This window comes from Salvelinus namaycush, chromosome 11 (genome assembly GCF_016432855.1).
Source record: "Salvelinus namaycush isolate Seneca chromosome 11, SaNama_1.0, whole genome shotgun sequence".
NCBI lineage: Eukaryota > Metazoa > Chordata > Actinopteri > Salmoniformes > Salmonidae > Salvelinus > Salvelinus namaycush.
In genome coordinates, this window is record NC_052317.1 from 6,548,161 (window position 1) to 6,572,654 (window position 24,494).

General features: G+C 41.4%; 1 protein-coding gene across 2 annotated transcripts in view; it reads right to left on the reverse strand.

Annotated features, from left to right (window-relative positions):
* The window catches only part of LOC120055738 (fibroblast growth factor 12), a 35,756-nt gene extending 20,794 nt beyond the window's left edge, over positions 1–14,962 (reverse strand). Inside the window, exons 1-3 of one of the 2 annotated variants that reach the window (XM_039003674.1) lie at positions 14,764–14,962; positions 13,319–13,366; positions 8,779–8,889 (exon numbers count right to left, since the gene is read on the reverse strand). In XM_039003674.1, the coding sequence (XP_038859602.1) occupies positions 8,779–8,889; positions 13,319–13,366; positions 14,764–14,962 (358 nt within the window). The remainder of the gene's footprint in view (positions 1–8,778; positions 8,890–13,318; positions 13,367–14,763) is intronic. The other variant, XM_039003675.1, reaches the window with a different exon arrangement.
* Between the last annotated feature and the right edge of the window lie 9,532 nt (positions 14,963–24,494).

Below are 24,494 nucleotides of genomic sequence, written 5' to 3' on the forward strand. Positions count from 1 at the left end.
ACTTGTCTCGCCGAGGATTTGGGCATGACTTCATGAGCGTGAGACAGAATGTTCTGGACGAGAGCTGCCGCTACATCAGCCATCAAACGCACAGACATATTGTAGGGTTCAATCAGACCAGATGCAGTCCCCTCAGACAGACCTAGACATATTGTAGGGTTCAATCAGACCAGATGCAGTCCCCTCAGACAGACCTACATTGCCATTGCCTGAGATCAGAGAAGTGGTAGGATGTGTGGAGTAGAAATCATGAAATGATTAATAGCTGCCAGAGCTCTCATTTGACTTGTTCAACAACTGTGACTTAACTAATGAGACAGGAGCTGTCCTACATTCGAATCCGTAAGAGAAAACCCTACTTTATCGAATGATTCAAAAATCATGGCCTTTATGCATGCAAAGACATTGGCAAACATCGAGTTTTTATTTCATTTTTATTTATTTAACCTTCATTTAACTAGGCAAGCGTTAACGACGAGCCTGTAACTCACACGTCTATAATTGCAACTTTAGCTGACAGACACCAGCTAAAGCTGGCCTAACCTGCCGTGTGCGAGTGTAAAAAGATTTCCAGAAATATTCATTCATCAAAAGGGCAGACAAATGTGTCAAAGTGACTCAAGAACGCCAACTCCTAGGAATGTCAGCCCTCTGAAGGAGCTGTAATCGGCCAAGGCGAATCCAAAAGAGAAGGTAAGCCTCTTTGATGCGCTAATATGGGCTCGGTAGATAATAAAACCCCGGGACAGTTTAGAAAGTGCTGGGCCGTGCAAATGGGAAGAGCAGTTCCTAAAATCCTGAGGGACATCCTTTGGGTGAAATTTGGTGGGAGGAAGTGGGGGGCTTACTGTGACAGATAGAGAAGGCTCTCTCAGCTGCACTAACAGCTAATGCTAAACAAGAGCATTAGCCATGGAGATGATAGAGCAGGCGAAGAACTAGCACTGTATATAGAGTTGGTCTTCCATAACCAGTGATGTCTTCATGAGCCTCAATTTGTGCAGGTACTTATAGAGGAGCGATCAACCGAATACGCGATGAAATTAGTGTCGGGTTGCTGACTCAAAATTGAACACGGTTGTTAATGAATTTAATGGTGGTTTCCAGCACTCTCTTGCAATTGTGTACTAACCTACCAGTCAATCATATTACCAATAAAACGCCCACTCAGTACTGTAAATGCAGCCGCCTGCACCCTAAACCAGCTCTATCAACCCACCAACAAATATCATGACATTTAGAAACCAAATGCCTAATTTTGGATAATTAAACAGAATGTTTTGTATTTGTGCATGAATTCCTCCTGTTCTCTGAAATCAACAGTTTATCCTTGTCAGATTTGCCTTCAGCTTGCTGCCTAAAGAATAAGCATGGACCATTCTTTATTGGAGGAAAATTAGAGGCCAAATAAATGTAATTGAAATGTCTGTTTGGTTTCACCATAGCTGGTCACACCTAGTATGCAGTTAGTGTTTTTTCCGCTGATCCCAAAAGTACAACCAAACTGTCTCCTGAAAGTAAATTATTCCTGCCATCGCGGCATCACATAATGTAGCAGAGGTCAGGAGGTCGAGCGGTTCAAGGGTGGAGGTAATCTATTATTCTAATAATCCATCACACAGATCAATAGGATCTGAATGCCAAGCTTTCACTTTCCATTTCTCTCCCTCTCCTCTCTCAAACCTCCCTCCCTTCCCTACATGCCTATTAGTAACTATTGCTCAACAGTTCTCCAGCTCTCTCTTACTGTATTCTAAAAATGTTCTATCCTTCCCCCAATGGGAAAAACAGACATCATGGGCACGTTGTATAGTGGTTGTCTAGGGAAAGGTTTTTAGCAAGCAGTTTTTATCTGGTTGTAATCTGGATATCTAACCAGATAACAACCAAAATATCGTTACTAGTGAATGAGTTTGTCTTTCCCAATTGAAAGAAACTACATTTGTTGAAACCAATTATATGATTCAATGTCAACTGTTATATTTGATTATTAACCGACCTATATTTCAAGTTCAACTTTTCCCCTTTGGTTAAACCTAATAAATAACAAATACAGACTAATATTTCATGTAAATACAAACCATCTTGTTTTTACTTTGGAATGAAATAAATTCCCTGTAAACTAAGTTTATTCAACAACTTGAAAAATTGTAATAATAAAATATAATATTATTTACAGAAGACCTTCACATTTAGCAAGCACAATATCATAACCAAGCAAAGGCTACCTTAACACAGAAACCTTATCAGGCTCTTTAGTATAAAATTACAACCTGAAAGCCACACCCCAAATTAGCCATGCCTCCAACTCCTCTGATAGGCTGCCGCCTCTATATTGCCCCCGCCGCAATTCAACGCACATGCGCAAGGTGTTGAAAGCAACTTAGAAGTGTTCATTCAATTTTTAACAATCACATTGATCTGACAAAACCATAATTTGATTTCAGAAAAATTGAATAGAAGGTTGAATGAACCAAAGTGCAATTTTCAATCATTCCAATCAGTAAAAGCACTTCAGATGAACAACAGTGCAGTTGGTTGCAATCTGGTTATACAATAACTTCTTAAACAGAAATTATAGCATTAAGACATCATGAGCCAGCTAGGCCAGGTTTTTCTCTCCTTCCCTCTCTGTGTCGTCTTCAGTCTGTCGCTGAACATGAAGCTTCTCGCAGAGGGAATTATTAATTTGGTACAAATGGAGAAGGAGGTATTTTTAGTTCTATTTACTGAATTATTTACTGCAGTTTACTGCACTCCTCCATCCCTGGGCCAGCATTACTGGGTATTGAGAAGATTTCCGAGATACCACTGACCCAAACCACACTGTAATGGAAAACGGTCATTTATACGGTCATTTGGGGTATTATCAACAGTAAAATACTCAGAAATGTTTTACTGCAGCATACTGTAAATGATGGTGCATTGTGGGATAATGCTGTGGGTGGGGAAAGAATTGCTGTATTTTGAATGACAAACTCAGATGCTCGTTGGCGCGCGCGAGCAGTGTGGGTGCAATAATTGAATTGTATAGATTTCTACATTTATTTTGCAACGCGAGCGCACGGTGTAGTCAGCCTGTAACCCGGACGACGTTGGGCCAATTGTGCACCGCCCCATGGGTCTCCCAGTCACGGCCGGGCTGCAACAGAGCCTGGATTCGAACCAGGATCTCTAGTGGCACAGATAGCACTGTGATGCAGTGCCTAAGACCACAGTGCCACTCGAGATGCAAGTTTTTTTCTTTATTTGTACTATTTTCTACATTGTAGAATAATAGTGAAGACATCAAAACTATGAAATAACACATATGGAATCATGTAGTAACCAAAAAAGTGTTAAACAAATCAAAACATATTTTATATTTGAGATTCTTCAAATAGCCACCCTTTGCCTTGATGACAGCTCTGCACACTCTTGGCATTCTCTCAACCAGCTTCATGAGGTAGTCACCTGGAATGCATTTAAATTAACAGGTGTGCCTTGTTAAAAGTTCATTTGTGGAATTTCTTTCCTTAATGCGTTTGAGCCAATCAGTTGTGTTGTGACATGGTAGTGGTGGAAAACAGAAGATAGCTCTATTTGGTAAAAGACCAAGTCCATATTATGGCAAGAACAGCTCAAATAAGCAAAGAGTCCATCATTACTTTAAGACATGAAGGTCAGTCAATACGGAAAGTTTCAAGAACTTTGAAAGTTTCCTCAAGTGCAGTCGCAAAAACCATCAAGCACTATGATGAAACTGGCTCTCATGAGAAACTGGCTTTCAGGTCTAAGTCCTTAGTAAGGGTAGACATCGAACATTTATACCCTTTGGGTCCTGCCATAGAGTTACATTAGACGAGCCCTTGAGCCAAGAAGCCAAGAGCCAAGAAGGCTCAAGGTCATTGGCCACAGATAAAATTACATCAAATCACGTTGTATGTACAGTAGCTGATCCTGTCAACATCTTACTTTCAAAATCTTAGCTAGCGGTCATCATCATGAATCAAGTCGACAATCTACTGGCAAATCCTTTTTAATCCTTGTCAAATGAAGAGAAATAATGACGAGAAATAATAGATAAAATGTATCGGTGCTCATCGGCTATAAACATTACACAACAAATTGGAAATCGCAAATTCAACAATGAGTGGTTTGGAAGGAATCAGTGTTATTTGACGTGTATCTTTTTTTGACACGCAAAGACCCAAACTGGTTCACTCTAATAATTTGGTCTATTTTCACCTCTTAATTTCGCCTACTGTTCTTTCTTGGTGGTGCACATATAGCCTATAACCTGTTTTAGAGAAATGTAATCATCGAAAATGAGTTTCATTGTCTGCTTATATGCCCCCTTTATTTATCCTACGGTTCTGACTTGGTGTACAGGGAGTACAATGGAAGAACGGCCCATGTTCTGAATTCTGTCCCTGTACATTTCAAAAGTGCTGAACAAATAGTTATATTGATTACGTCCGTCATCGCTCGCTCATTAATGTCTTAATCGAAATTACGGATTGCCTCTTATCCGCTTGTCGTCCCCTTATGCCATAGTTTGTACATCTCAACCACATTTGTTTAAGCAAGTCAGCCATATCAGCTATGTTTTTTTTTTAAATGCAGTAAATGAGGATGAATGAACTGTTTCGCTGCCAGACAAGGCTCCGCTAGGTGTAGCAGTGGTAAGGTGTTGGGACAGCTGTTGGGACAGCTTTATGTAGGCCCTAACCGTTTGTCACCGTTATAGTGCAATTAATGTATTGTTTAGTGTTGTGTTGTGTAGTGGCTATGCTGGCATGCATCCCACATATTTTTTTGTTTGCCCCACCAAGATTTATCTGCTAAAATCGCCACTGCGTACACCCAAGTACTTCTCTGCAGCTTCCACCACAACATCTATCCTCTGTGATTTACGTTCCAGTCCTGCGGTACAATTGACAACCGTGGCCATGAATGCCAAAAGAACAACCTTACTGACGCACATTATTCCTATCCCTCTATTGGCCTCGGTCTACTCACAGGTAGCCTCTTAAGATCCCTCACCCTGGACCCATCTTTCTCTCCTACTCTCTTCACTGCCTCATCATACGACAACTTCTGTACTACTCGGATCCTGGAACCCTCAACCTGCCTTTCTCTCACCAGACACCTCTGATCTCCAGCACCATGGGAACCCCTACAGTTTACGCACAAAACTTTTCTCACATCTAGGAAACTCCCTCATACACACTGCTGCCACATGACTATAAGCTTGACACCTAAAACAACGTAATGGATTCGAGACAAAAGCTCTCACGGGATAACGGACCCATCCTAACTTAACTTTATCTTTATCTGAACTCAGTAGTACAGAAAGTGTCTTCTCTGTTTCACCACACTCTCCACTGGGTCTGCGTCGCACCAAACGGCGGGTGTCACAGACACTGCGAACTTCAGTTGATCCTCCTCGACACTTAACACCACTCCAGTTATCACTCCTTTCAGCAGAGCCCTGCTCCAGAGAGGAAAGGAAGTCACAGTTCTTGTCCTATAAGATCCTTGGATTTTCTTTTGCATGTGCCTTTTCAATATCTGGATAGACACTTTTTTCTAGCTAACGTTACACCAATCAAAGCAGTAGAGCGTGTAGTGGAGTAAAACTTTTGTGGTCAGAGCCATTCATCTTGGGGCGATGGGGGAGATGGTTTGCAAAATGCTATCATCTCACGCAATTACACAATTGATACAATTGTCATATACACTACCGTTCTAAAGTTTGGGGTCACTTAGAAAGGTCCTTGTTTTCGAAAGATAAGCACATTTTTTGTCCATTAAAATAACATTAAATTGATGCCAGCATCCCGGAGTTGCCTCTTCACTGTTGACGTTGTGACTGGTGTTTTGCGGGTACTATTTAATGAAGCTGCCAGTTGAGGACTTGTGAGGCGTCTGTTTCTCAAACTAGACACTCTAATGTACTTGTCCTCTTGCTCAGTTGTGCACCGGGGCCTCCCACTCCTCTTTCTATTCTGGTTAGATCCAGTTTGCGCTGTTCTGTGAAGGGAGTAGTACACAACGTTGTACGAGATCTTCAGTTTCTTGCATGGAATAGCCTTCATTTCTCAGAACAAGAATAGACTGACGAGTTTCAGAAGAAAGTTCTTTGTTTCTGGCCATTTTGAGCCTGTAATCGAACCCACAAATGCTGATGCTCCAGATATTCAACTAGTCTAAAGAAGGCCAGTTGTATTGCTTCTTTAATCAGAACAACAGTTTTCAGCTGTGCTAACATAATTGCAAAAGGGTTTTCTAATGATCAATTAGCCTTTTAAAATTATAAACTTGGATTAGCTAACACAACGTGACATTGGAACACAGGAGTGATGGTTGCTGATAATGGACCTCTGTACGCCTATGTAGATATTCCATAAAAAATCAGCCGTTTCCAGCTACAATAGTCATTTACAACATTAACAATGTCTACATTGTATTTCTGATCAATTTGATTGTATTTTAATGGACAAAAAATTTGCTTTTCTTTCAAAAACATGAACATTTTTAAGTGACCCCAAACTTTTGAACGGTAGTGTATATATATTATATATATATATAATATAGAGTACCAGTCAAAAGTTTGGACACACCTACTCATTCAAGGGTTTTTCTTTATTTTTACTATTTTCTAAATTGTAGAATAACAGTGAAGACATCAAAACTATGAAATAACACATATGGAGTCATGTAGTAACCAAAAAACTGTTAAACAAATATATTTTAGATTCTTCAAAGTAGCCACCCTTTGCCTTTATGACAGCTTTGCACACTCTTGGCATTCTCTCAACTACGGTTCCTAGAGGGCAAAGTAATCCTTGAGTAGCGCCACTGGCAACTAGGAAGCTGTTGTTCGTCCGACATAAATACTGATCCTGGGGCTTACCCTATTCCTGAGGGATTGTTCACAATGCAGAGACTGTTACCCCCTGAGACACTTTCCTCCAGGGTGACTCCTTTAGGGAAAGCTGTTTCTTCACTGTGACAAGGTTCCTAGGGAGACACTGTAAAGATTACTGCTTCGGTGCATGGCAAACAGATTTGGAGCGAGCGACCACTGTAAAAGTGGAAGGAAATGACTCGTGGAATGATCCTTTGGACCAGATTTCTCCTGAGAATTAAGTTCCTTCGATTGGATTTATTCCCCGCCATGAACATCCACAGCGAAAGTGCAGTTGTGATAATCACAGGCTTTAGACCTGAATAAATCAAAACACTAACTAGGTTTCCATCCAATTGGTGACAGATTTTCATGCAAATATTCAAAAATTTGCATTAAAACAATATGTGCAATTTCCCACCAGATGGGTTTACCATGAATTTGACTTGTTGTGGATAAAAGGCTGTGCGTGATGATGTGATGCACATAAAAATACCTTTTGCGGTTAAATTCCCATACATTGAATAAAAAATACAAGTTAAATATGGTTTTCTCACCAAAAATGTTGAGTTATATAGCGTGTGCCCACTCTGGTATTGGCACTTGTGCTCTAGCCAACAGCTCACAGATACAGTGTGGGTATAGCCTACATTATGAGATAATTATGGACAAAAGAGCAAAATTATTTGAATTTGTCAAACGGCAGCTAAGCATCGATGATTATGTCACCAGAATAAGACCCTCGATATTTATTGGAAAGGAGCATCAAGCTCACCACCTTGCACTTTCACCACCCTGTGAAGTTCATTAGAACTATAACTTATTTAATGTAGCCTAATAAACTGCATGCTTTCCCGACAAGTTGTAGTGGGAGGACCACACGTCACCGCGTGAATCCAAGTTGACTTCGATATATATGGTTATTATATAAATATTTGTCCATAAAAGCATTTCTACCGACATTTCTCGCATAATTCATTTTACCGACAAAAAGATCCTTACCTGGTCTAGCATTTTTTGTTTTGTCGACAATTGGAACGTTTACTGACACATTTTCTGTTTCCATCAGGCGTTTTGACATTCTTTATCCAAAGTGCTTGACTTGCATAAAAAGGTTGAATGGAAACCTGGTTAATGTGGTACTTACATCCACACAGTGGCACACAAGGGATGTTTTTCTAGGCGCCGGGAGGTGCTTCAATTTGATATAAAAAAAACATTTTTTAGTGTTCTCAGTTGGACATGAAAATTTTAATCCAAATAGTTTTTCTTTTCAATCAAAATTCTAATGGATTTGACACAAACTCTAGGCTGTTTATTTCTCAATATTACACTGATGTGTAATATTGTCTAAAACTGTCACAAGAGGCAAAAAAATTATATATGCAAATTGCTAATCTGCAAGACATTGTTTAAAAGTTCGACCCAATTGATTGTTCGCAGCTGGTGTATTTTACATAGTTATATATCTTGGCAGTAGATGTTAGCACTTAACTATAACAAAACTGCACACACATTTGCACACACATTTTGTTTCACAGTAAATACTAAATAGCAGGCCAAATTGGCTAGCTTAGCAAGTCTGTCATGCTTTGATCATACCATACCGTAAAGGAAGTCATACTAAATGGGGTAACGTGAGTATCCCAGTTCAGAGTCTTTAAAAGTGCTTCCTTCCTTCCTTACTTAAAGTAATCACTGATTAGAAATGACTAGACAGGTGAAAGCTATGTGGTGGAGCCCTTGCGTTCACCTGTCAAATCATGTCTAACCAGTATTCTGTCGAGAAAAGGAAGGACACGCTTTTAAGAAATTGGAATTGGGCCAGTGACTAGTGGTAACCATGCGGCATGCTGGGAGTCGTAGTGCCGAACCCAATTACTCACTGTAGTCGCTGTTCTCGTCCTTGCTGCCATCGATAGAGCCGTCCGGCTGCATCTGCAGGTAGAAGCCCTGCTGGCTGAACAATCGTGTCACGATGCCTTTCAGCTGCGGCTCTGAAACAAAGGACAGACCCCCACCACGCCCCACCCCCCAGGGGCACGTCAGACCACGCCCCTATCACGTCACACCTCGCCACTGCTGCTCACATTGACAAACTAGTTAAACAGATGTTGGGGATGTGGTTAACGGTAAAAAGCCTGGGTACCAGATTGGGGTCAGGGGTGAGAATTGACTTGGCGTAGAACAAGAAAATTCAAGAGAATCAATGGGTGGGCTCGTAGTCACGGCAGTAACCTACGCATCTTAACTGTTACCTTGTTGTACTGCCAACTTGCTAGCTAAGGTATCTCCTAACATTTATATGACAAACTGACCCTCGAATCCGGATGCATCTGTAACAATGATGTATATCTACAGCACTCTTGTAGACTGGTGATGTTAATGAGTGGTTCTTGAAGGTAATGATGTAATCTGAAATGTAATACAGTATATTATGGTGCAACAGCAACTGGCCTAAGTTTGGGGGTTTTGAGGGTTGAGATTTGCCTGTTCTTCACAATTTTTATCAGATGATTGCCTTGTGGGAATATTCAGATTGCCACTGTTCACCAAGGGATGAATGCTAACCTTTTATGTGCTTAACTTTATCTTTTGGGTAAACAATGACCTGATGTCGTTGGGATATTTGTGCAAAAACAACAGTTGTGCACAATCTCAAACTGGTATTCTGCCCTAAGTAACTGTTTGCTCCTAGATGGGCCTGGTAACGTTGGTGAGCCGGGACTTCATAATGTGGGTTTGAGTAACAAAAATCCACAACTGTATGTTGATTGTGCCGTTTAGGGCTTTCAACACCACAACTGATCCCCAATCAAAAGGCTATGGTTATATCCTGAGGAGAGTCGGCCCAAAATGTTATACCATCTATAAATAACTCTGAGTTACCTTCCAACTTGGTGGTGCTGATGATATTTGGAGGAGAGCCGAGCTAGCGCTGGGCTCAGGTTGCAGCAATCAACACTTGTGAGGGAGCAGGTGGATACGGAGTTTTAGCCCAAGGCTATAGGAGTCGTCTCTCCCAAGGCAAGAAAAAAATGTATGTGTGAATGAGACTGTTTATCGTTGGGAAAGGGTGGGGGTGCTAGAAGATCACGCTGTGAGAAACAATCATCTGCGAACTCTCAGGAATGATTCACATGCAGTTATTTTGATTGTGTGGATAGTTTCATTTCGATGGAGCTCATCACCGGTAGCACTTAGCAGTGAAAATAGATTCTGAGTAAACTATCTTGCATTTGGGATTTTTGGTCGTTCAATATTTGGCCTTTATGAAAGCACGTGTTAGATTTGGATTGAACAGCAGAGGCATGAAAGGAGCACTTACAGTGCCTTTGGAAAGTATTCAGACCCGTTGACTTTTTCCACATTTTGTTACGTTACAGCCTTAGTCTAAAATTGATTAAATAAATAAACATCTTCAGCAATCTACACACAATACCCCATAATGACAAAGATAAAACAGATTTAGAAAAATGTTTGTTAATTTATTTAAAAAATACTTATTTACATAAGTATTCAGACCCATTGCTATGAGACTCACAATTGAGCTCAGATGCATCCTTTTTCCATTGATCATCCTTGAGATGTTTCTACAACTTGATTGGAGTCCACCTGTGGTAAATTCAATTGATTGGACATGATTTGGAAAGGTACACACCTGTCTATATAAGGTCCCACAGTTGACAGTGCATGTCCGTGCAAAAACCAAGCCATGAGGTTGAAGGAATTGTCCGTGGAGCTACGAGACGGGATTGTGTCGAGGCACAGATGTGGGGAAAGGTACCAAAAAAATGTCTGCAGCATCGAAGGTCCCCAAGAACACAGTGGCCTCCATCGTTCTTAAATGGAAGAAGTTTGGAACCACCAAGACTCTTCCTAGAGCTGCCCTCCTGGCCAAACTGAGAAATCGGGGGAGAAGGGCCTTGGTCAGGGAGGTGACCAAGAACCCAATGGTCACTCTGACAGAGCTATAGAGTTCCTCTATGGAAATGGGGGAACCTTCCAGAAGGACAACCATCTCTGCAGCACTCCACCAATCAGGCCTTTATGGTAGAGTGACCAGACGGAAGCCACTCCTCAGTAAAAGGCACAGCCCGCTTGGAGTTTGCCAATGGCACCTAAAGACTCTAAGACCATGAGAAACAATGTTCTCTGGTCTAATGAAAACAAGATTGAACTCTTTGACCTGAATGCTAAGCGTTACATCTGGAGGAAACCTGGCACCATCCCTACAGTGAAGCATGGTGGTGGCAGCATCATGCTGTGGGGATGTTTTTCAGTGGCAGGGGACTGGGAGACTAGTCAGGATCAAGGCAAAGATGAACGGAGCAAAATACAGAGATCCTTGATGAAAACCTGCCCCAGAGCACTCAGGACCTCAGACTGGGGCGAAGGTTCATCTTCCAACGGGACAACGACCCTAAGCACAAAGCCAAGACAACACAGGAGTGGCTTCGGGACAAGTCTCTGAAAATCCTTGAGTGGGCCAGCCAGAGCCCGGACTTGAACCCGATCGAACATCTCTGGAGAGACCTGAAAATAGCTGTCCATCAAACCTGACAGCGCTTGAGAGGATCTGCAGAGAAGAATGGGAGAAACTCTCTATATACAGGTGTGCCAAGCTTGTAGTGTCATACCAAGAAGACGCAAGGTTGTAATCACTGCCAAAGGTGATTCAACAAAGTACTGAGTCTGAATACTTATGTAAATGTGCCATTTCCTTTTTTATTATTATTATAAATTAGCATACATTTCTAAAAGCTTGTTTTTGCTTTGTCATTATTGGCTATTGTGTGTAGATTGATGAGGGGAAAAAACGATTGAATCAATTTTAGAATAAGGCTGTGACCTAACTAAATGTGGAAAAAGTCAAGGGGTCTGATTACTTTCCAAAGGCACTGTATATTGTGGAAGTGATGCTGCTTATGGAGTCATGCAAAGGTTAATTTGAAGCACGGTTGAAATGAAGGCAGTTGTGATCCAACTGGATCAACCATCGTATAATCTGTGAAAGTTTAAAATAACGTTCATCATCAAACTGAGAGTGAAAGTCGCAATCTGGAAATAATTAATCCTTCACTTTGCCTTCACTTTGCTAAACAAACAAAATTGTGTTTGGATGCAAGTTCATTATTCAATTGAATTTTCTTGGTCTTTAAATTAAACAAACCATTCATTGATCAAGATCAGATCTTTAGAGGTGTAGTGGGAACATGTGGACGGGTTCAGATAAGGCTGATGGTGTAGCATCAGAATCATGGCTAGTGTCCACAGTGGATCTGTAGGCCTCCAAAGCTGGTCCTGGAGCAGATTAGTGGCATTTGATCCATACTGTAGTTGAGCCCAGGGTTGGCCTGCAAGCTGACCTCGCAGCAGTGGAGGTTCATGTCGCCTCAGCTGTACACTATTCTGTCCATCAACCCACAACTCACTTCCCTTCGGGGGTGGAGCCATCAATCTCTGGGACAGGCCCGCCATCATCCATCATGGGTAGGGCAGAGAGAGTGGGGGCTAGCTGGGGGGACCTCACTAAATCACATGTGATAACTGCACTTCTGTAAATAAAGGGCTAAGTAATCCCTGACAGCAGAGCACGTCAGCTCCATTCAGAGGGGCGGGAAACAGAATGGACGTGCGTGTTGGGCGTTGTGTTGTGTGCACGGGTGCGGTTACGTGCAAGTGAAGTATGCTGGTATGTGTGAGAGGAGAAAGAAATAGAGGGCGAGGGAGTGTTTTAAGTATGAGTTTGAGAGAGACGGGTGGACAGTGAAGGAGCAAATGACCTGTTTTTGCGCTTGGGATATGCCTAGTACGGGAGAATGTGCCTGTGTGTATGAATGCTGACTGGAGCCATTCAAAATTGCACAACTTTACGTGTACCGATGCAGAGACATACACAGGGACATTTGGGTATGTTGACAAATGGCGTTATGACCATGAAATGGCGAATGATCACCTCAACTGCGATCGTCGACAAGTTAGACAGGGAAAACACAGCAGGTTGACGCACACAAATAAACAGACCGCCACCCAGTCACACAGCAATGCTCCACATGTGACACACATGTTAAACACAAACAAAGACACACTGGAGGAGGAAAACGAAGAGAGAGAATAAAAACTGATCTGACACATACGAACTGAAAGACTGAGACAAGAAACGAGAGGGAGAGAGTAGCCAAGGACAAAGAGACTACTGGAAGAGAGCGTTACAAGGAATAAAGAAAAATACAAAAAGAAAAATTGAAAGCATAGTGTCAAACAAATCAGCAGAGGGGTCACCGGCACCAGACAGGTGCTATAAGCCATCACCCACCCACCTCCCCTCCCTCGCAACAGGGGTATCGACATGGGCGCGAGATGGGGCGGGGGGTGGAGACGGAAAAAAACACAGCACACACGGATGGAGGCTGAGCTACTAACCTAGCCTGCCGCCCTTACGGGACACCTGTGGAGGTTTGGAGGGTGCATCTTACAGGGGATAAAAGGAAAAACAAGATTCTTTTAACAGACAAATTCCTCCAGCATTGGCTGTTTGTCAAAATGCTAAAATCATTATAGCAGTATAGGGATATGAGGTAAAGGACATGTGCTGTCTGTCTGTCTGTCTGTCTGTCTGTCTGTCTGTCTGTCTGTCTGTCTGTCTGTCTGTCTGTCTGTCTGTCTGTCTGTCTGTCTGTCTGTCTATGGTCCAGTTTGGTCTGTCTGTCTATGGTCCTGTTCTGTCTGTCTGTCTATGGTCCTGTTCTGTCTGTCTGTCTACGGTCCTGTTCTGTCTATGATTCTGGTCCATCTGTCTGTGGTGTTGGTCTGTCTGTGGTTCTGGTCTGTCAGTTTGTCTATGGTTCCGGTCTGTCTGTCTGTGGTTTTGGTCTGTCAGTTTGTCTATGGTTCCGGTCTGTCTGTCTGTGGTTTTGGTCTGTCAGTTTGTCTATGGTTCTGGTCTCTCTGTCTGTGGTTTTGGTTTGTCTGTGATTCTGGTCTGTCTGTCTGTGTTTCTCTTCTGTCTGTCTGTGGTTTTGTTCTGTCTGTCTGTATTTGGTTCTGGTCTGCCTGCCTGCCTGTCTGTGGTTTTGGCCTGTCTGTCTGTCTCCCTGTCTGTCTGTGGGGATGGTGCACCTGCTGTACATCACATGACAGCCTTTGGTTCGATAAGGAAAGGAATGATTTGCCAGTTCCTCTTTATCTGTGCACCAGGAGGATGGGAAGAATGATACCGTAGCATAGTAGGAACGGAGCCTGTGTCCATCAATTCGGCTGGGTAGCCTCTTAATCACTATAGCTACCTCACTAAACTGCAATAAACATTTACCATTAAACATTTAATCTCAAAAGAGCCTTGGTGCACTGCGGTGCAACTAATCTTCACTAAGTCTCAATTTGCATTCATTATTGAATTCTTTAAGGTATCATTATTCTACTTGGCAAGGGAGATGTAAAAAAAAATCAGGATTAAAAATATATGTTAATATATGTAAGCCAATATTTGCCTTGCCTTCTAATAGAAATGCACAGCATTTGACTATATGATAGGATGGCAATAATGGTGCCAAGATAAACGATCATTCTGACCACAGCAATATAACATACATATTGGTAACGTCACAACATCTACATAGTTTTACATTGAGGCTGATACGGTAGGATGTGGGTAAACTGTAGTGTCTTGCGGTGGTTCTCGACAGAGCTATGTGAGCTATGGAACAGGTGGAATTTTCGCATCGCATTCTCAGGCACCGCGGATAAATCTACCTGCAGCCTTTTTAGATAGGCTAGCTAGAGCCTTCGACTGCAGTAGTGTCTTAAACTCGGCTCGGTCGAGGGGCAGAGGCAGGGGAAACCGTTGCACACAAAACTACAGCACTGACCTGGTCGCCGCCGAGCGGCTGGTCTTTTCTTGCCGCTGCAGAAACGGACTTTGCTGAAGACCCCCAAGAAATGCCGCTCGCATATGGAACGTGGGTCTTTGCTGGGGCTGGGGCGCCGTTTAGTAGTGGAGACCCGGTCACTGTTTGACTCCCTCGCCTGGCGTTTCTGTCGGATCAAGGAGCTGGCGATTGCGGCCATCTCCCTCGCGGGCGAGCCGAACCGAAACCGAACCCAGAATCGTTGGACAGATGTCGAGTTGTGTGCGGCTGTTTGGTGCAAAAAGAACCGGGTGGAGAAAATCGAAATTACGGTCCACGGGGGTTTACTCAAATGTCATTCCGATCCCCTTTAGAAAATCCACCAAGTCCCGCGCATCATCGGGCTTTATACTGCATCCTGGGGAACGATACCAGCCTACAGTCACAAATTCCTTGCAGGGAAAGCGTCAAATGCCATTGACTCATAAAACATATGCCGCCAATTTACGCATGGATAAAAGCATGGCTACAAAATGTAGGCTATTTAAAAAAAAAATTACAACAGTGGTAAATAAGTTTGTGTGTTGCCGGAGCGTGCGTGCACACAATTGAGTCTCAGGTATTCCGGTTGAATGGCGCCAAATCTGACAAGATCGACTGACCCCTCTGTGCAATCCTCATGTGCACGGAAAGTCGGTAAGTGGCAAAATATCCAGCACCATAATGCATTCGAGACACCTTAAACTTCACTGTAAACACTTTCATCAACAGCAGCGTTAATGCAACGCCTCATAACTTTTCAACGTATTAAGCCGAATCGAGAGGCGACGAGAGCTAGGCGACTGTCTATTTGGCTGCCCCACTCGCTCTCGAGGACTACGGGCATTTGTGCCAGCGCGCCAGCCCCTCTACCAGTAGCAGACCCCGCGAGCACTGTCCGGGAAAGATAATGGTCTGCGAGAAGGCAGCAGCAACATGGTGATTGGGCTTTTACGATGAGAGAAAACAAATATGCGTTTTGTTGTTATTATTGTCTGTATGTAGGCTATAAAGATTTCCCAAAACGCCTTTTTTCTTATTGCCTACAAAACCATTGGTGTAGCCTAAAGGAGTATTTCCAATGCGTTCCGTATGGATGTGTGGCGTGTGCTCTCGCCGACAGGAAATCGTGAATGGGCTCACCTTTCGAGCTCTCTCACTCTACGCAATCATACGTGATTGAGGTTTGGATGAGGAATTCAACGGGGCACAGAAAAAATTAGAGGGGCACGGAGAGAGAGAGAGAGACAACAGAGAGAGGGACAGGAGGGGCAGCGGAGCAAGGGAGAGTGTGTGTCTGTACACGTGCATGTTAGAGAGAGAGAGAGAGAGTACGTGTATGCGTAAGAGAGAGAGGGAGAGCGCGGATCTCCAAAAGAACGGTGTGCTGTTGTCGTCCCTACACGCGGTCAACCCCAAACTGTCCACGAATTTGAGAAGCACGTCGGTACCACATTTTTTTCATGGGACAATGGGACTAGAGTCTTTCTTCAGTTTGAAATGGAGGAGTGAAGAATGTTATATCATCTAGTGCTACAGAGACAACTTGGCCCAATGGTATTCACACTATACCATTCAAATTCCATTGTGTTATGAGTTCATTTCGTAAACATCAGTTTCATATTATATTGTTTTATATACTGCAGCATTCAAGTACATCCCTATTTAATTGGGTCTCACCTTAGTTCGAAGTGTCAATGGACACGTGATGGCTAAAGAGTTTATGCAACATCACCCTATACGAATCCCAGCGCACAATGCAACGCATATACTGGTAGAAATAAAGCACAACACAACAGAACGAAATTACAGACATATACACACACATGGATCACATGAAATACAGGAACTTTGTGAATTTTAATTTGGTGAAAGTAATATTTTCTGTTCCATGCGTTATTACAGTGTCATTACATTACAAGGGTGTCATGACACGTTATAACAAGTGTTATATCAAGTCTGCCCGTGTTAAAGTGTTCTGGCAGTGGCAGGCCCTCTCAATGAAAGTGCCAACTCCTGACCTCTGTTGCATTAACTGATGAATGGCGGTGTGTGTTTGTATATGTGTGTGTGTGTGTTATTTTTTTCTGGTGCTGTGTCCTATATCACGTGTGTGTCCACATGTAGGAGCACACACACGACAGCGGCTTAGAGGGTGGGAGGGAGAATGACGTGAGTCATGCAATACATGGAAAACCTCTTGCCTCCCTGCCACAGAGAGTTGGCATGAAACATTCAGGGGTAAACTTTGTCTGGGTTTGACATCTCTTCTCTGAAAACGGAATCAATGATTGAGGAAGCTACTGTCTCGCTCTTTGTCTCGACTCTACCCCCTGTCTTCTCAAGAAAGTTTCAAAGTAAGAGACAAAATTGTCAACCTAGGGGCCACTTGGGATCCATAGCTTCTAAGTCTGGGGCGGTGAAAGGGGTTTGTGTGTGTGTGTTCGCAGTGTGAGTTAGTGCCAAAGTGTTCATGCATATTGTTAGGTGGGGGGGTCCAAGCGCATATATGTCGAAACTGATATTTAATTACTACCAGAAAATATAATCAATAGCAAATCCCAAATGACTTCATTTATCATGTTTACTGTTTGTCGCCCTGAATGTCACCCTATTTCACCCTTTTTCCCTAATAGTGCACTACTTTGGACCAGGGCCTATAGGGCTTTGGTCAAAAGTTGTGCACTATGTAGGGATTAGGATGCCATTTACTGTAGGATGCGTTCACTGTCTGTCGCCCCACGTAATTCTCTGATATACCGTTCCGTGGAGAAGGGGTTCATGGGTATTATGGAGAATTCTTGGAAAGGGGAAGAGGCTCCCACATAATTAAATTATATATCGTCTCTTATAGAATAGCTCTCTATGGTGGCTCCACTGTGATGCCGAATAAAGACCAGGCCCAAATGGGACGTATGTCATTGTGACAATAAGTTTTAAAAAATATATAAAAAAATAAGCTTTTCCCTAATGGGTAACTACTTTACACAAAGTGAATTCTACATTATATGTAAGTTCTCTCTCCTCAAGATGCCTACTGCCTCATTCCATCTGTCCACACACAATGTCTTCTTGTGTGTGGTGCTATTTACTGTAACACCAGTAGTTGAGAAACCCCTCATCGTTTGTTTTCATTTTGTGGATGTTATCATTGTTTAACTCTATTCAATCTATATTATTGTGCTGAAATGTCAACATTAAACAGTCTCTATTACATGACCTATTTTTGTTTTCTCTATAGTATATACCCCTATAGGTAATATATTTACGGTGTAGCATTGACCTTCATTATTTTCTACTATCAATAACCTGAAATGTCTCCCATCAGAGTCAAGTGAGTGATATTTTTTTTGTCATTCCTTTTTTTTTAAAGGTTTTATGTTTTTCTACTTCATCACTTGTCATATTGTAGGCAATAATCAACATATATCAGAGCATATCAGTATATGTGTATGTAAATGTTAGGAAATACTTCCTGTGTAGTTGTCACTGTTCAAATCCCACTGGGCACAGACGTCAGTTCCGATGTCTAGTTTTGATTGATCATTTGGTTGAGTTGTCAACTAACATGAATTCAACGTGAAATCAAATAAATGTATCGCCATGTCATTGGATTTAGGTTAAAAGTTGGGTGAGAAAAAAATATGAAATGCTCTTACGTTGATGACAATTCGTTTTCCACGTTTATTCAACGACATCACAAAGATTTTTAGGGTTGAAATGATGTGGAAACAACGTTGATTCAACCAGTTTTTGCCCAGTGGGAAACAAATGCTCCTTTATTTGTTAATCAACAAAATGAAGTCATTTTTGTCTCAACAAAGCTTAAAGGTCCAATGCAGCTGTTTTTACATCAATATCAAATCATTTCTGGGTAACAATTAAGTATCTTACTGAGAAAAAAAATTCTATGAAAATGGTCAAAAAGAAACAAAAATAGCTTCTTAGCAAAGATCAATTTCTCAAGCAAGAATTTTGGTCGGACTGTCTGGGAGTGGTCTGAGTGGAGAGGGGGAAACTGAAAACGAACTGTTATTGGCAGAGAGGTTTGGAACTCTCTTTCTTATTGGTCTATTAACAAATGTAACGCCTGGTGATGTCACCAGGCAGGCCAAAACTCCATCACATCAAAACAGTTTGAAATTTCAGGCCATATTTTCAAACAGCGTTTACACTAGAAAGGCATTATCATAATTTTCACAATTACACAGTATTATTCCAACCTCCTAGTGTGGAAATATACATATTGTAATGAAACAGGCAGGGAGCAGGTCTTGAACCCTCGACCTTCTAGCCCGAAGTCCGGCGCGCTATCGACTGTGCCGCAAAAGCATGCTCGAACGGCAGAATCGATTTCCGCGCTTATAAACCCAGGGTCGTTACAATATAAAACATAGGATTTCACGTTTTTGACTGCACTGGGCCTTTAATCAGCATTCAGTCTGTTGTAGAGTGATTCTCCTTTTACTAGACAGGAAACTCATAATATCACTAACAAAATTAGAATTTTAATAGATTCCTTCAAATTCTGAAAATATTGAAACATTTACAACAACGTGGCCAAAGTGATCTTGTTCACCAGCTGTGAGCCTGTCAACCCCACGGTGCAGTGCCACAGCAGGCCACGGAGTTCCAAGAAGAGCACTACAGATTTCCTTATATCTACCGCCATCTTGTGGACATTGCGTCTTTGTCATGCGTCAAGTATTTTAGTGCTCAATTTCAGTTGTCTTGTCATTAGAGCATACTGCATTTGTTTTGTCTTGTATATAAAACTATTTACTGTACTGGAAATGTGACACAAAGGGAAGTGTGATACTGAACTTTTTCATGATATAATAAGAAGTGCATCTTAGATTGTGTTACGTTGTATACTCTATTGGCACTCTTGTCACTATTGGAATACATAGTTGCAACCCTCTCCCCCATTCCATAATGCAGCATGATGGAATGTCAGTTTTAGTGCCCTCGGGTAATAAAGTATACATTTCATGGCCAGCTTTATGCACATGTTTACATTTCAGCACCATGGACAGTATACATTCTGATCGCTTTGAACTCCATTTTTTATATTTATTTAACTAGTTAAGTCAGTTAAGAACAAATTGAAATGTTCAATGATGAACAGTGAGAACAGTGGGCTAACTGCCTTGTTCTGGGGCCTTGTTCAGGGGCAGAACCACAGATTCTTTATTTTGAATCGATCTTGCAACCTTTCGGTTACTAGTCCAACGCTCTAACCACTAGGCTACCTGCCACCTATTATGTGAAAGGTCAGAGTAGATACAGGTAACTGCCAAAATAAAGGGCATACTTGAGTAAATGAGGGATACAAAGTAAGCAATTAACTTCTCATCATACTCAGGGTCATGTATAAAAATGCCCAGTTGGCCATTATTTTGTCTAACATCGCTAGAAAAAGAGATCTCAGTGACTTTGAAAGAGAGGGTCTCAAAGGAGCATAAGGAGGGTGTTTAAAGGGTGTGTGTGTGTGTGTGTCTCAGTCACCAGATCTCCACCCAATTGAACACTTATGGCAGATTCTGGAGAAGAGCCTGAGACAACATTTTCCACCACCATCAACAAAACACCAAATTATGGAATTTCTTGTAGGATAATGGTGTCGCATCCCTCCAATAGAGTTCCAGACGCTTGTAGAATCTATGCCAAGGTGCATTGGAGCTGATCTGGCAGCTCGCAGTGGCCCGATGCCCTATTAAGCTACTTTATGTTGGTGTTTCCTTAATTATAGCAGTTACCCATAGATGCCTTTATAAAAAATACTCAACATTTTGCTTATAGACATTTATACTTGTGTACTTGTCAAGATTTTGTCCTTGCTCTCATAAAGTAAAGGAAATACAATGACAAAGACACATCTCAAGCCCTCTTTTTAAAGTTAATTAAAGTAGAAATAGAGCATGCACACACACACACACACACACACACTTTTGGATATTCCATGTATGCATGCGATGAGGTCAACTTCTGACATAAAGCAGGCCATGATGGGGTCAAATCTCTGGCAACCAACATAATCGTTGCTATCATCTTTTACTATTGATTCCGTTCCCGAATACCCCGCTGAAATTCTAATGAGGAATTTGTGTTATAATTGCATATGGAGATGATAATAATGTCAGTCAATAGACACAATGCTGCTGGGCGGGAAAGAGAAAGGTTTCAAATCCCTCATCTGGCTTATTTAGTTTGATTATCAATAGGATGCCTACATTTTGTCCTCCAGTATTTGCTGTCTTACTTTTCCACCAATGAAAATGTGCTTCCAGCCCATTTGTAACTGTTATATGATATATAATATGCTGGGACTAAAATTGTGGTAAAGGACAATGAGGAGAGGGAAATGGGGGAGGATCAATGTGAATAATGCTCTATTCTGATAATGTACATAACATTTTTTTTTAAACGATCACAAAAAATGAAAGATGGGAAGTTAAATGAAACCCAGTTACTACTCTGCTTTCATTTTCATATGAGAATGACATCAGAGTGACCACAAATATAACATCATTTAGCTATTAGGTTTTGAAGTGTGTATGATATTAACAGGCATATCCACCTTTTAAAACCAGTATAATACTGTTCACAAAAATTATTCTGTAAGGGATGACGTAGCAAAGAACCTGGGGCCAGATTTACAAAAAGTTTGCATGTATCAACCTGTTATTTACAGAGGGGAACAGATCACAGAATGCACCTTTAGTTACACTTTACAATAAAATATAATCTGTCTTTACACTTAGTGCCAACCTTTGCATTTTAGTCCCTCTTGGAATGAATGAATGACAATTTTTGTGTCAAATGGCCAGTTGGCAACCCATCCCTTACGGGTTTAATTGACACATAAACAAACATTACAATGATTCACAGTGATAATTCTTCTGGTGTTCTGTGCAGTGCGCACCACATAAATCATGAAAAATAAATCAATACATAATAGTAAATAAGGTGATCCAAGCAATAATAATAACCCTAGAGCAGTAAAAAATAAAATACAATTAAAATAAACACGGATAAAAAAAATACAGAAAAATTAAAAGGAAGGCGTTTAAACCCAGTCTGGCACAAATAGAAGATTCAAGTGTGAGAGATATTGGCCTACACGCATACAGTATGTGCACTTTGCTATATGTCTGGAGATAAATATTTTTATACTTTAATTATAGGTCACCGCTTTTCTTTTATTCCAGGCTTTAACTAAAAATTCAGAAAACATTGCAGTTTCTCCTCATCGCTCAGCCACATAATACCAGGGTATATCTGGTGGGCTTTCTGGAATAAGGGCAAGCGCATATCGTAGTTATCACGCCCTGGCCATAGAGAGGTTTTTATTCTCTATTTTGGTTAGGCCAGGGTGTGATTAGGGTGGGCATTCTATGTTTCTATTTCTTTGTTTTTGGCCGAGTGTGGTTCCCAATCAGAGGCAGCTGTCTATCGTTGTCTCTGATTGGGAATCATACTCAGGCAGCCTTTTTCCCATCTGTGTTTTATGGGTAGTTGTTTTCTGTTGTGTGTCTGCACCTGACAGAACTGTTTCGTTTTGTTCTACTTTGTTATTTTGTTTCAGTGTTCAGTTTGATTAACTATCGTGAACGCTTACCACGCGGCACCTTGGTCTCCTTCTACTTCATACGACGAGCGTTACAGTAGCAGAAAGTTCAATAGAGGATAATATTTATTTAACTGCATCGCAGTGCTAGAGGTGTCACTACAGACTCGGGTGTTGTCCCATTTCCCTCTAGCGACGCCTTGTGTTGTGGCGGGCTGGGCTCTTTGGTGCAGCTGGTTAAGCGAGCAGTGTGTCAAGAAGCACTGCGGCTTGGCGGGGTTGTGTTTCAGAGGACACATGGCTCTCTCCTGAGTCCGCACGGGAGTTTCAGTGATGGGACAAGACTAACTACCAATTGGATATCACGAAAGAAGTAAAAAGTACCAAAGGAAAAAATAAATATATATAATTTATAATATATATAAATTTCACATGAAAATTGGATATGTAGTTTAACATGTGAAAAAAACATGGACATGTGAAAATCTCACTTTCACATGTGGAATTGCAAGTTCATATATGAAAAACAATCATGTGAAAATCTAATTTGCAGTTTCTAAATCTAATTTGCAGTTGGAAAACTCCAACTGCAAAAATCTCACTTTATGGGGTTGAAATACTGTTACACTCTGTGAAAAGATGGTGTCAACATATTACAGTAGCAATGTCTCCACCGGTGGAATTAGGGTGACCACATCTAAAAAGCCCAAATGTGGGACGGGAACAATTTTGCGGGACATTCACAGAACAGAATATATTTTTGGGGGGTTAATGGATCAATCTCAACGGGCAACATAGTTCTGCTGTATGAAGGTCACTGCCTGTTAAACAGGTCATCCTTAGTTGCTACATCAATTTTTGGACTTATAAATTAATGATACTGTATGTACCCATTGATTCTTGAAGAATATAACGTTAAATGCCTCATGAGCTTATTTAAACTGTTGTACCCAATCAGAACCAAAAATATCAGCTTGTTTTACTCCAATGTTTGTAAACAAAGTAAATGTAAACAACCATTGTTTAGCCTAAAAACATGGTTAAGGGCTCTATTCGATCCATAGAGGTGAAGATCCGCAATACTTCAGTGGTACGGATTGAATCCAGCCCTAAAACTATCATTTTGATATCGTGGATGGTCAGTCCTTGCATCGATAGCGTAGTCTATAGATTTAAGAGTGGTTGTATTTCTCCGGCCCCATCCCCCAGCTTTTAACTTAAACTGTGGCGGGGAGTAATAGTATAATTGAGTAATAGTGTTATTATATGGTGCAATCGTTTATCTGACTCGTGAAAATAAAATAAAAACGTGATTTTTTCATGTTTTTTTTGTAAGGGTCCCTAAATTTGGTTTTTGTACAAATGTTCACAGTCAGACTGTTGTAAAAGGTCAGACATTTTGGTTGCAGAGGCTCCCTCTATGGATAGATCCCATTGAAAAACTTTGCTGGCTATTCTGGCAATTGGCATAGCCAACAGTCTATCACCATGCACACCATGCACACCTTCCATCTCACCTCACATGGTTCCCAGCCCATGTCCCCAGTTATTGCCAATATAGGCACAAACTTGTTGGACCTAAAAGTATAACGCACTGCTCTGTTATGGACAGGACACATGCTTGTCTGATAGATTGGCATAACCAATATCTTTGAGGGTTTCTTTTTTTTCTTCTTTTATCCCCGCAAGAGCTCTACCTGCTGAGCTGCCGATAAGAAAGGTAATATATTCATTCAAGACCCAAATATTTATAATTGCTAGTAAAACTCAAGAATTTCTTCACCAAAACAAAACTGAAAAACTCTTCTCTTCGTACCTGTTGTTTCTCTGATTGATCGTGAGTCTCCATCTTTTACACCAATTGACTGCACATAATAACAAACATGGAAACAAAGACGGGTGCAAACTTTGCACAGGTGAAACCACTTAGCAAGACAGGCACTTGGTTTGAACTGCTTCATTGTACTTCTACTTCATTGTACTTCTACTTCATTGTACTTCTACTTCATTGTAAATTGAAATGATGGTTCCTGGGACTACTATAGATATGTCATTGACACAAATGGTTATTTGCATTATACACATCATACCTTGTATCTATTGAATGAACTAGCCCGGTCCCAGATCTGTCTGTGCTATCATG